General features: G+C 36.8%; 1 protein-coding gene across 3 annotated transcripts in view; it reads right to left on the bottom strand.

The window, feature by feature from the left end:
- LOC145983979 (lysine-specific demethylase 5A-like) overlaps window positions 1-12,823 on the bottom strand; it is a 119,340-nt gene that overhangs the window by 42,001 nt on the left and 64,516 nt on the right. For all 3 annotated transcript variants that reach the window (XM_083117218.1, XM_083117217.1, XM_083117219.1), the window contains 6 exons: window positions 12,525-12,709; window positions 11,419-11,543; window positions 9,409-9,559; window positions 6,170-6,428; window positions 4,706-4,914; window positions 3,021-3,159 (listed from right to left, as the gene is read on the bottom strand). In XM_083117218.1, coding sequence (XP_082973344.1) covers window positions 3,021-3,159; window positions 4,706-4,914; window positions 6,170-6,428; window positions 9,409-9,559; window positions 11,419-11,543; window positions 12,525-12,709 — 1,068 coding nt within the window. The remainder of the gene's footprint in view (window positions 1-3,020; window positions 3,160-4,705; window positions 4,915-6,169; window positions 6,429-9,408; window positions 9,560-11,418; window positions 11,544-12,524; window positions 12,710-12,823) is intronic.

Here is a 12,823-nt window from a genome sequence, read left to right as displayed (position 1 = left end):
TGACCGTTTTTGTACCAAAATTTTGCTTTTTTATTTACCAAAAATATGTGCCTCTACTAATAAGGTCAATGAACAATTTGTAATTTTATATCGGATTGTTGGAATATCGGGTATCAGTAATTTTATATCAGCCAAAATTTCATATTGGCCCATCCCTACATTTTCCTATTGTATATTCTGATATGAAGTGTATTATTTAAATATAGAAGAATGCATATGTTTCTCCACAGCTCATTAAGAAGAAAGGGTTAGAGGTATATTTACAATATGTATTAGTGAACAATTGTTACATGGTGACAAAGTTCTATTTAAGGTAAATAAAACATACATGCAAGATGAGCCTTCCTTAGAATGGGTGTCAGAATGCTGTCAGTTTGCTACACATAAAATTAGGGTGTGAAAAAGCTGCCAATTTGCTGGGCATAAAATTAACAAAGCTCTTTTGTGTTAAGTTTCTTTGAAAAATTAGTAAGAGAAGGTAAACAGTGTAAAATAACAATTCAAATTGCAAAGATTTCAGTACAGGTAGAATAAATAAAATTTCTTGAGTTGAAAATGATTGTGCAGTATTCAAATGAAAATCAACAGCATTTTAGAAATCAAAGAAACAGATGTAGAAATTATCTTCAATTGACTGATTATTAGAGGTTGGATTTTGCACTAAAAGCCTATTTTATTCATGTCAATGGATTCATAGGCTTTTGTCATATAAGCACTTTGGTTGTTGGTTCTATTGTAATAATTATTTCCAAGAGAGTGTCAGAAAATGAAAGCAGTGAACAACTAACAAGAAGGTTGCAAAGAGGGTGGGGTATTTCTTTTGATTCTGCACAAACTTTCCAATTGTTCATTGAAATGATTTATGGTGTGGAGACAGAAACAAGTTGCAACATTGCTCTCTTGGTTGACAGTTTCGTCCCTTGCATTCCTGCCACATGTTCTGAGAAATGCCTTCAAATAAAAATCTCTTCAAAAGTGCATACACCAAAGTCCTTGCTTCATGTTTATTGGCTATAAAATTCAGTTTCAAATGGTTACAAGACTTTTGTGACCTTCAAAAGAACTGCATTAAGGATGACTGCACCCACCCATTCCTCCTGTGGCTATGAAAGATCATCCTCACACCGCCGACAAAATGTGGTGCCAGAAAAATGGTGGCTGTGGAACAAGAAAGAATGGCTTCTTTATATATCTCCCATGCCTTTAATCTGTTTGGTGCTGCTATGGTGTGACCACACCACGGATATGCTATCTTTCAAATGGCTAATCAGAATGGGATGTACAGAAGATAGTGATCATGTGTCCTTGCAAGTAATATTTTCTTGTGTAGAAAAGGTTATGTCCAGTCATGATTAATATCATGAGTTTTTATTTTGTCTGTGAAACAATAAGCTGTATGCAACATGCCAAAGGAGAATTCAAGATTGAATCTTTCTGACACATTGAAAATAAAAAAATCCCTACTGATGCCTGTTGCAGTCTCTTTTGCATGGCTAGTTAGTGCTACAAATCCAGACTTTATTTTACCCTGTTATATGAGGCACATTCTTTAAGTAAGGCCCGTTTGCCAATAACGTCTTGCATTCCATGCAGGCATAGTACTGCACAAGCACACAGATTCCCTGCATTCAGTGTGTGCACTTCATACTGTGTGATTGCAATGTTTAAGATGATCGAGCAACCTGATGACTGTGAGATACAGTCAGTGATCCGGTTCTTGGCAGCAGCAGTAATTTGTCAACAGATTTGTGAAGTGTATGGCCCCAATGCAACGAGTGATAGCAAAGTGTGGAAATGGGTGAGAATGTTCAAACATGGGCAGCAGAATGTGAATGATGAGCTGCACTCAGGTCAGCCATCTATAATCAGCGACGATTTGGTGCATGCAGTAGATGCCAAATTCCTTGCACCCATTGATTATCACCTTGTCTGGCATCTAAAAAAAAGTTCCTCAGCAGGTGGAAAGACTTTCAGCAGTGATGAAGAAGTGAAAACAGGAGTTGGGGAATGGCCTGCCTCGCAAAAAATTCAGTTTTTTTTTTGGCAAAATGGACCTTAATTAATAAATATCCTTCAAATTTACAACATGCTATTAACACTGCACCTCGATTTTACATTTTTCAGGGGACCAAGATGAAGGAACTTAAAATACGGGAAAATATAAAAGCGGGGAAAAATTTCTAGCATTTAGCTCTATTGGGACTGTGAAGATCGAATGTATAATGCAGGAAAATGTAAAACCGGGGAACGTAAAATTGGGGTTTCACTGTAAGAAGAAACAGGTGCTGCAGGGTGGCCACTCTAGAACCATGATAAAATTCAAGTATAATTCCAGATTTTCAAGGCAAACTTTCTAATAATTCAAGGGTACAAGCAGATGTCTTTTTCTATTTCAACATTAAGTATTATCACCTCCCCCCTCCCCCTATATAGTAGTAACAATATAAAAGGTCTGTGTGATTTCAATGTATCCAAAAATTCTAATTCAATTCAATTAAACGTTATAGTCCAAATATTTAAAATATTTTATTTAAGGTGCAGAGTTTTAAATTTGCCATTTCACATACTCATACTCGAAATACATCTACAAACACAAGTCACAAATATTATACATGGAGTATAGTAATCTACGAAAAATTGTTAATTGTATAAGAATTTCAAACTCATGTTTAACTGATCAACTTGAAGATATCTTATCTTGCAATAATCTTAGTCTCTCAGATAGATAGTTCTGCAAAGGACACTAACAAAGTAAACAGATTCAGAGATAATGTTTTATTTTCCACGCAGCTTTATTTTCCTTCCTCGATAAAAATAAAAGCTAAAGTAAAAAACGGCATTCATAAATTGAACGAGATTTGCATTAATAAAATTTAGTTTTTCATGTCTACGGAGGAAAATTCACGTAGAATTCACACATAATTCCCGGAGCCAATAATTCATGCAGAATTCCCGGTGATTAGCCACCCTGTGTTGGAAGTGAAATTGACTAATCTACAATAGAAAACTCAATCATTTACCTGTACGCTTTCAACTTTAGTTGTCCATTCTTTGGCCTTCTTCAAAGCATCTCTCAAGGGGTTCATTGTTGGTAGGTATGCTGGAATGCTCTCTCCTTCCTTGATTAAGGCTTCAACTTTTGTCAAAGTTTGATACGGTCTGAAAATAGAAAAGTTGCTGCAATTTGCCTTCATATTACATAAAAACATTATATACAACCTTCCTTTGAGAAATGAAAAATCCATGTGAAGTATACTACTTAAAAAAAAACAAAAAAAACTTGACTTCCTGATTGACACACTTGGCAATATTTATGCCAGACTCAAAATCTCAATAGAATTGGAAAAGCAAAGCAAAAATAACTTCCTAGACCTCACCATCATCACATCAACACAACACAACAAATTCACATGCACAGTGTACAGGAAAACAGATGCAGGTAAACAATGCATTCATGCCTTCATCAAGCACTCACCTAAAAGAAAAGATGTGTGCTAAACTTCTCCAAAAGAGCCTTCTCTTGTTGCTCTAGAGAGAAGATCTGAGGGAAAAGATAGCCACCCTTACAGAATTAGGCCTAAAACATGGTTGAACTGATTTCCAACTATCCATTTGGTGTAGCAGGGCTGAAATGTAGGTCACTAATCCTAGCCAGCCACAGCCAACACCCAGCATTAAGGAAAAGTGGTTTTCCTTCCTGTCATCCTACTGCATCCAACCACCTAACCACCTCTGTCCTCACATTAATGTAGCTGAAAAATCAACTGCCAAAATGGACGACAAACTATAAAAGATACTCCCTCCAACTTGATAACCCAGGTGCATACAATGCAGTGTGTATGGCACATTACATTTGGCAGATCCATTAATGAAAGAATTCAGCAGGACCTAACAGATGAAAAAAAAGTCTAGCCCACCACTGAACTTGCCAAACACATCACATGCAACAATCGCAAATCAGGTAAGTTTATATCAGATATACAGGTAACACACTAATTTTCTGATTGACACAAAAATCAAGGAAACATATGCCATTATGTACTTCCCACATGAATTAAACATTGAGACAGTGAACAGGTACCCCACACCTGGGTCCCTCTACTGCAACAGTTGGCACTAAGGAACAGCAGAGGATGCCAATGACTTCACAGACAAGCAAGCAACAATAAATCCTAGCAGCATGCTGCAAAACTACACATAATAGTAGCTCACTAAGCAACAACACAAGTTCCCGAGAGGATGTTGGCAATGGCCACCAAAATTCATAGATCATAAAAAAACATTTTGCATACATGTGAACACTTTATTTCAGTTTATTAAAAAGTGTGTTACATATGGAAAAATGCTGGATCCCAAACATTAGATCAAAAATTCACTATATAGATGGATGTGAGGGGGAAATCAATGGAGTTACCATTGCATTACCATGGCTACCAAGATCAAAGCAACAATCAAAATATAATGAAGTGAAATACAGTGGAACCTCGATTTTACGTTTTTCAAGGGACCAAGCTGAAAAACACTTAAAATTCAGGACAACATAAAATCAAGGAAAATTTTACATCTTGCTATGTTGGGACTATCAAGATTGAATGTATAATGTGGGAAAATGTAAAATCCAGGAATGTAAAATCGAGGTTCCACTGTATATTTCGACAATAAGTCTCTCTCAATCTCAAACTACAAATTGTGAACTTAAACTTACTTGGTATTCAAATAATTGTTTGCCTTTTCTTCCCATCTCTCAATCTGTGTCAATAAACTTTGTAATTCTGCAAGTACACTTTCAATGGTGGAATGTGGGGGTAAGGTGACACCTGAATTCAGGAAACCTTGAAGAGCTTCTACAGTGACTTGTTGTGAATCTTCTCTCAAGTCTCGAACTTGTTCCAACCACTGGACCTGCTGCAATTTCTGAAAAGAATTCAAACACGAAGGATGCAGTAACAATTTTTTCTAGGCACATTATTCCAATATTCTAGTGCTCCTATTACCCAATACAGTTCTAGTCCAAATACATTGCAAGGTGTAATATTAAAAAAAAAAACATTTGTGTTCTGAAAAGGGGTATTCAATGAAAGGAATTCCACTGACTCTGTTAAGCATGAGTCGTAAGTAGGAAAATTATCTAAAAGCAATATTTTCATTCATGTAAAGTAAACCTATCTAACGAGCCCCTCCCAAGAAAATATCACTACTGTCTCTTCATATCTGACAAAAATCACATATATCACCAACCTGCATATATTGATGAAGGAATTGGAAGCATGAAAGTAGAAGTATCAATTTTACTAAAACATCGTCCTAAAGATCGCCAGTTGAACGCTCATTCATCCTCTCAATGGATGCAGAGACAAGCAACAAGAATTTTCCACTTGGCTCTGCACAGTCAGCAAGGCAAACGGCCCTCATCAGCAGTGAGTGCACCTACACTGTAACTTTCCATCTGCACCCAAGGATACCCCAGGTGTACAGTTGGAGGTGCAAAGTCCACCACGTCACGGCATAATTTCCATGTATAATAACCCATGGAGATAATCAATCAATCTCCACAATTACCAGCAACTCTATCAATGAGACAACAACATCTGCCAGTTGAAAAATAGTGACTTTACGAGGCAGCAACAAGCAGTCCGGACTACAGAGAATCATTAGCCTAAAGTCAGCCTGAGTTCGGAGAATCAGTGCTCTGTCAATTAAGTTGACGTATCGCCAGCCACCTCTTGTCCCTGCCAACTATCTTTCCAGTGGGCACCCATCTCCATCCGACCATCGAAGACGTCATAAGCTGAGTGCCAGAACAACAAGCAAGGGGGTGAGTAACGTTCAACGACTTAGGCTCCCAACAATCATTCATTCGCACCACTCAGGGTAGAGGTGGTCCAGCGAGACCCAAACTAAAACCTACTTATTTTAACTAAGCTACATCCCACCGTGACTCTATCCCGTGCCATACCCGATGTCACGCTACAATATATTATAAAACTGCACGCATCAGGTTAATAATATTGTAAGCTTTGCATATTCTTCCCTTTCCCCTTTACAAAGTGCATAGAAGAATCATACTGTATCAAAAGGAAAAAAACTAAAGTTCTAATTGACCACAAGACAAAATAGAACACAAATTGTATGTTCTACAAATTAATTTAATGATCACACTGTATTTTACCTGCTTCAGATTATGGACAACGGGCACTTCAACAGCCATGGCCAAGCCTCTTTCTATGCACTTTGATATTTCTTCCGATTCTGGCACTTCTTGTTCCACCAATGCCTGCGCAGCCTCCTGGAACTGCATTACATTGGCCAACAGTTCTTTCACTGCATCAGCTTCTTTAATTTTGCATGGAACTTGATCCATTTCTTGCACAAATTTCTGAAACTCCTCAAGGGTTAATTTCAATTTTGGATCTCCACAATTTCGTGTCCTGCGGTAAATAAAGCAAAGTCCAAATTAAAAAATAATATACAGGAATATGATCTGATAAGAAAATACTATTTTAGAAGCACTTTTTAATGTGGGGTCTGAAACACAGTCTGCAAAAAAAAATGTGGATTTAATTTAAGATGGTAAACATTCTTAATATTCTAAATTAATCTAGGAATGTCTTACAATAATTTGGCATGGTTACCTTGCGATTTTAAAAATTATTTTCTAATGTTCACAGCTTTCAAAATTGCAGCAGGATACTCTGGAACAGGACCATGTAACATTTACTTTTTATTATCCAAGTACAATGGCTCATTTACATCATTACTTCATAGCTGCTTCTAACAAAAGTGATGCCAACTGCATAACACAATCAGAACTGGAATGCATGACAAACCACCTCCCCCCATTGTGTTGTTGAATGAGTGCAAGGAAGAACTGTAAACCTTTGCTGTTTGCTGCTGTTCTTTGAAATTGTGCTTTTCCTGGCATTTGACGGTGAGGGACAAAGTGACTCACCCTGCAACTTCTACAGACAATACAAACAAGCTTCTTTTGTGCTCTTTATTTCAAATAACTGGGTACTACTTTACTATACCGGAGACACCTATCAATGATTTATTTATACCGGAGACACCTATCAATGATTTATTTCACAATTTTTTACAATGCTAACGTACTATTCTGCATTGTGGAACATTTCTTTAGGTGAAAGAATGGATTTCTAATTAAAATAATGTCTATTTCTTACATATGATAGCCCCACGAACCATCACGGGGACAAGGTATGCCTACTAGGTTAGGTTAGGCCTATTAGGTTAGGTTCCATTAGCACTCCTTTCGTTCAATTTAGCATATACGGACAACCTCGGAATTACAAATTCCATGGCATCTTCACACCCGGCCTTTAGCATGGTAGTCAGACGCATTACCGACTGAGCCACCGCGGCCAACCTTTTTTTTTTTAACCTTTTTTTTATCTTCACACCCGGCAACAATTTCACGACGCATCCTCGACACGTCATCTTGTAGCAGCAGCAATAGCGCGTATTGTGCTCTCGTGCAGAAAGCAAATGGCGGCAGCAGCAATAGCACATCGGAAATAGATTTTCGTAGAAAACCACATGCATTAGCATTAAAATGAATCAAAACTACATTCCCGAACATCAACAACGCTACAGAAAATGATTTGCGTAAGTACTTTCTCCTGTAAATTTGAAGAAATACATCTCCGGTATAGTAAAGTGTTACCAAGAACTGCTAGTAAGAAAAAATAAGTCTGATATTCCTAGCAGCAGTTGAAATTGAATAATATATTATGATTCACAGACAGGTAACTACATTCCTGGCTACACCAATACCTGAACAAAAGTTTTAACTCTACTTTACATTCAGGAGGAGCCACAGTGGTCTAGTCTGTATGGCATCTGACTGCCATGTGGGAGACCCGGGTTCGATTCCTGGGGTGGTTGAGTTTTCCTTGCCTTGTCCCTGCATAAAGTGGCTCTGGTAACCAGGAGGAGGATGGGAGAAGGCAGCCAAAGCATGGTGCTGATCACATCACACACAAAAAGGCCAAGATCAAGAATATGTGGAGCCCTGCATCCAAATCCCGCTCCCCCCATATGCTTTCATGGCATGGGGAACTCTACCTTTACTTACACTCAGGAGGCCTATCTGGACTAGTCTGAGAGTTTCAATTGCAACTTGAACAACTGCCTCCACCAGGAAGGTATTGGTATAAAAATAAATCCTGGTAAAATCAGACCACCAGAAAATTAAAAAGACACATCGTAAAACAAATTATAACCTGAGTTACAAGCTTTCAACACTTTCTCAGGATCATCAAGGTAAAAAACCTTGCAGGTTGGGGGGAGGAATGAAGTTCAGCGGCATCTGCTTAATGTTCAACTGATTCTCCCAGTTATCAGCCATTGTGTGCAGGTTGTTTATGATGACATCTCAAGTAACTTTTTGCTTTTACTGTGGTGTGCCAAGGAAAATAAAGGTTTCCACAAATGTTGTTTCATCATTTTTGCTTAGAATTCTTAGCCCTTCCTTAATAGTGAATATGTATAAAAATAGCCTGTAACGCAGTGCCAAATTCTGTCATTTTCGAGGCCTTCCTGATGGCATAGTGTCAATGTCATACATCACCTTGTAATCAAAGGGTCCCAGTTTCGATACCCGGAGGAAGCACATAGTGGTTTGGATCCCACTTTAAACTATAAATCCAGTCCCAATTAACCTATCTATGCATAAAGTAGACTTTAAAAAACTTATTTTGATATATTTTAATGAATATAAAGGTATAATTCATTACCCTGGTTAAATAAATGTAAGTGCCAATGTAATATTGTCTGTCAGTAATAACAAAAAATCAAAGCTCCTAGTTATTGGTACTTTATCAATCAATAGTTGTAAGATTTTTTTTATATTAGGACCTCCCTGATGGCACAGTGTAACGTCAATCAAGGAGTCCCAAGTTCGATACCAGGTGGAGGCACATAGTGGTTCGGATCCCACTTAAAACTGTAAGTTGAGTCCCAATTAGCCTTTCTGTGCATAAAGTGGACTTAAAACAAAAATAATTCTTTTAGTGGCCCACCAATTTCTAAAATAAACACTGAAAATAAAGCCTGATATTTTGTTGTGTTCTAATTATCATGGAGGAAACATGTGGTAAAGGACCACAGTCCTTTTTGCTGTTTCTCCTGTCAAAACCAAAGTTCTCATAATGCACACATAAATACATATTATTTTTCTGAATTCAATACTCAAACATGTTTTTTTTTAAAAAAAAGTCCTGTTTTATTATTTTATGTTCTTTACTCTTCATTCCCTAAAAAACATAAAATCAAGGTGATTCACCGTAAACACCTTCTTGCAACAATTGACATTTTGGGGGAGTTATTGCGTTTGTGAAAAAACAAAGTTCTTATTCATAATTCATATGGATGTCTATTACAAGAGCTAACCTTGTTCGAACTTTAGTGCTGACCAGCTCCTTTGAGACTCGAATGCTCTTCTCAGCTAACACAATTACTTTATTCAGATTCTTCATCAGTTCAGCATTTGGATACTTCCTCTTTTCTGCTTCTTCCACCAAGTCCTTCAGGTCCGATAGTTCTAGAAAAATAGAATAAAAAATTATTATGTTTGTTATATTAGTATGTTTGCATCAGTAGTGAAACATGGTTATTCATTTAGGATGTACCAATATTCAAAGAAAGTTGTTAGTATCAAATGACTGCACCAGTGTGTGCGAATTGCAAAAGAAAGCATGTTTCATCCTATCATTGTTTGTTTGCTCTAATTAATAAGTCTTGTCTTATGAATATCTGGTTATTACTTCATTCCAGACTGTACACATCATCTAAAACTCCAAATACAAACACTAGTTTCATGCTCAGATATTTCACTTTATTATGCAGTGTACAATTTATCTTCTGTGATGGTGTGCATTATAGAACAACCAATGCATGATGCAATTTCATATCACCAGCATACTGTCAATCCCTGATATTACAAGATGGAAAGCAAAATTATAACCCCAGTAGGCAAGGTTAGTTTTGAATGTGCATGCTCTCTCTTGAAAAAGACACATTGAAGATCACAGAGTTATTTCACAAATCAACAGTGCAATTAAAAAAAAAAAACAACTCCAACAGCATTTATATTTACACTTACTAGCTTGCCTCTACTAGTTTACCTGTAAGAACTTCACTCTCTCCATGAATAGAAGTAGATTCAAATGCCAACCAAGGATATTATCATGAATGCTACCTATGACTGACTACCATACGCATACGCATACATTTGAATTACTCATTACCTACCCACTGTATGGAACACCTCAACTGCTGTGTCTGAGCATATTTCAACTAATATATTCATAACCATCACACATAACTATAAGGTTGTGTGAGATTTTTGACAGAAGAATGATTAATAAAAAAATATGTAACACATTAATATCAAGTTTGTGTTAAGAACGGCAAAAATTGTAGTGAGAAATTAGAACTGTGTCAAAGAAACATATGAGTAACAACAAAAACTCAAATATCTTTGAGTGATAAAAAAGGTTCAAGGATGGATGAGAAATGTAACTGACAACACCAAACAAAAAAGTTACAACTGATCTCTGGAAGTGTGTGTATGTGTTGGTGTACACAATTTCCTGGTAAGAAAATAAATAACAACTTACCGGTGCATGTGGCATAGCCCCTTGTAATGTATGGCTATCTCTGAAAATCAAAACCTCCATTATCAGACATTTCTGATATCCAGCATCATTAGGCACATGCATGAAAAAATATTCCAGAAACAGTGTTTCAGGTGTGTGTTCAGTAATGGCAACAGCATAGCCACATATTAGTGTGCAGGTACACATTTTTTTTGTTGAATTCAGGAAATTGAATGCTACTGGTTCCTTGCAATCAAGGTTCCACTGTATTTTCAAAAGTGCATCTTTGCTAGTTATCCATGTCTTAACAAATGTTGCATTTTGTAAAATATTAGTATTTCAATGAAATGACAAAACTACTGTGTAGTATAGGATGCCATAACTGTTTGCCACATAGTGTGAGTTTCACAAATGCAAGTAAAGAAGCTCCTCATGCTTATAACACCATGCCATGAAGGCACATTTTAGGAAATGTGTAGGTAGGGCCCCACATATTCTCAATCTCGGACAAATTAAGTAAATCCCAACATTGTGGTACATGCTTATATTCTACGGAATAAAATATAACTGGACACAAATGGCAAAGAACACGAAAAATCCCTATGCTTGATGGACCCACACAGAGTATTCTTGCTACATACTGACATTCAGCTACCCCTTGCAGCATGATGGTTCATTTAGTTATAGGTAGAGCAATCACTCCTCAGACTGACTGAAACACAAGCAACTAGCACATCCATCATTAATAACTAAGATGCAATGAATGAATGGTGATCAATCAACAATCGGAGCTGGTTCTTACCCAATTTGCTATCTGGATCATTCTCCAATGCTTCCCTTACTCTAGTTGCCCAGCTATCTGAAAGTTCTGCCCTACATTTCACTTCCTCCAACATGGCTGGTAGTTCATCAAGTGTGTAGCGGTACCTAAAGAAATGATTAAGGTTAAATGTGCACACAAAATAATTTCCAAGAGTTTGCATTATTATCTAGACACATGCATATTTAGTTTTTGATGGAAACCCTATCTGTGAGATTCACACTGTATTGTTCAATTTTGGTGTATTTGAAAGATATGAGGTACATTTTCATTAAAACACTAAAATAACACACAAACAGCATGATAATAAACACTTCCATGTCTACTCCGTCTTTCCTTGACCAGCCCTGAAGATGACTCCGTGAAGGGGTCGAAAACTTGGAAGAACTCCTAAGCATTTTTTATCATGCTGTTTGCGTGTTATTTTAGTGTTTTAACAAATATGTTGCTGGCACGTGACGTAAGAAGTTTTCTACAGTCACATAGATACATTTTCCTACCACATTTTGCAATGAAATGCTAAATCAAGTGTAAAATACAAAAACCTGAAATTTGGAGTTTTATTTACTTTCAGAATTATCATGTGGGTTACTAAAATGCCTGGAACATTGATAAATTCTGTAGTAAACTTTGGGATGGAAGAATGGACTTCTTTATGATAATAATACTCCAATAACTACACAAAGGAATCTGGACCAAGCTATGTTTTCCAGAAAACAACATAGTTTTATGTGCAAGAGTAATATTTTCATAGTCAAAACAATGGGGCCTATACCTAGCGGGACACATTGTATTCTGAAGTGCAATGAGCATGATGATTCAACATTGCAAAAGTTGCTTTGAAGACTGCTGCAAACACCTGTAGTATGTAGCCAAGCATCCACAAATCACAAAAAAAATTTATCTGTAAGCTACTGGTAGGGTTTAGGTTATACACTTTAAAGAAGGGCCAGTAGCCTTCCTTTTTCATTGATTTTACAATTTGATCTTGTTGAATTTGTATTTTAATATTTTGCATAACTTATTTTCTTTTCTTGACTAATACTAATAAGAATGATGAAAGTGATAAAAAAAAGTATATGCCTTACCTCATGATAAGAGACGATGGAGGACAGCTACACAACTGACTACAATGTCGTAAACATGCTACTTGTTTGGGATTGCAATTGGAGCAGGCAACGGCTGACAGGAAACATGTAGTTTTGCAAACTTCACATTGACGTTCGTCATCAGGTACAATTTCAAATGGGATTCTTGCAGATTTCACTATACCCTAGAAAGAAAATTCAAACTGAAAACTAGTCAAGTAACTTGGGGTGATTACAATTTCTATGTCTCTGCAAATATTGCTCCTTTAACAAAACTAACATATCCAAGTACTGATCAA

The sequence above is a fragment of the Lepisma saccharinum genome, chromosome 2 (genome assembly GCF_977018435.1).
Source record: "Lepisma saccharinum chromosome 2, izLepSacc3.1, whole genome shotgun sequence".
Taxonomy (NCBI): Eukaryota; Metazoa; Arthropoda; class Insecta; order Zygentoma; family Lepismatidae; genus Lepisma; species Lepisma saccharinum.
The sequence above is the reverse complement of the archived record's forward strand: the minus strand, read 5'-3'. Positions and strand labels throughout refer to the sequence as shown.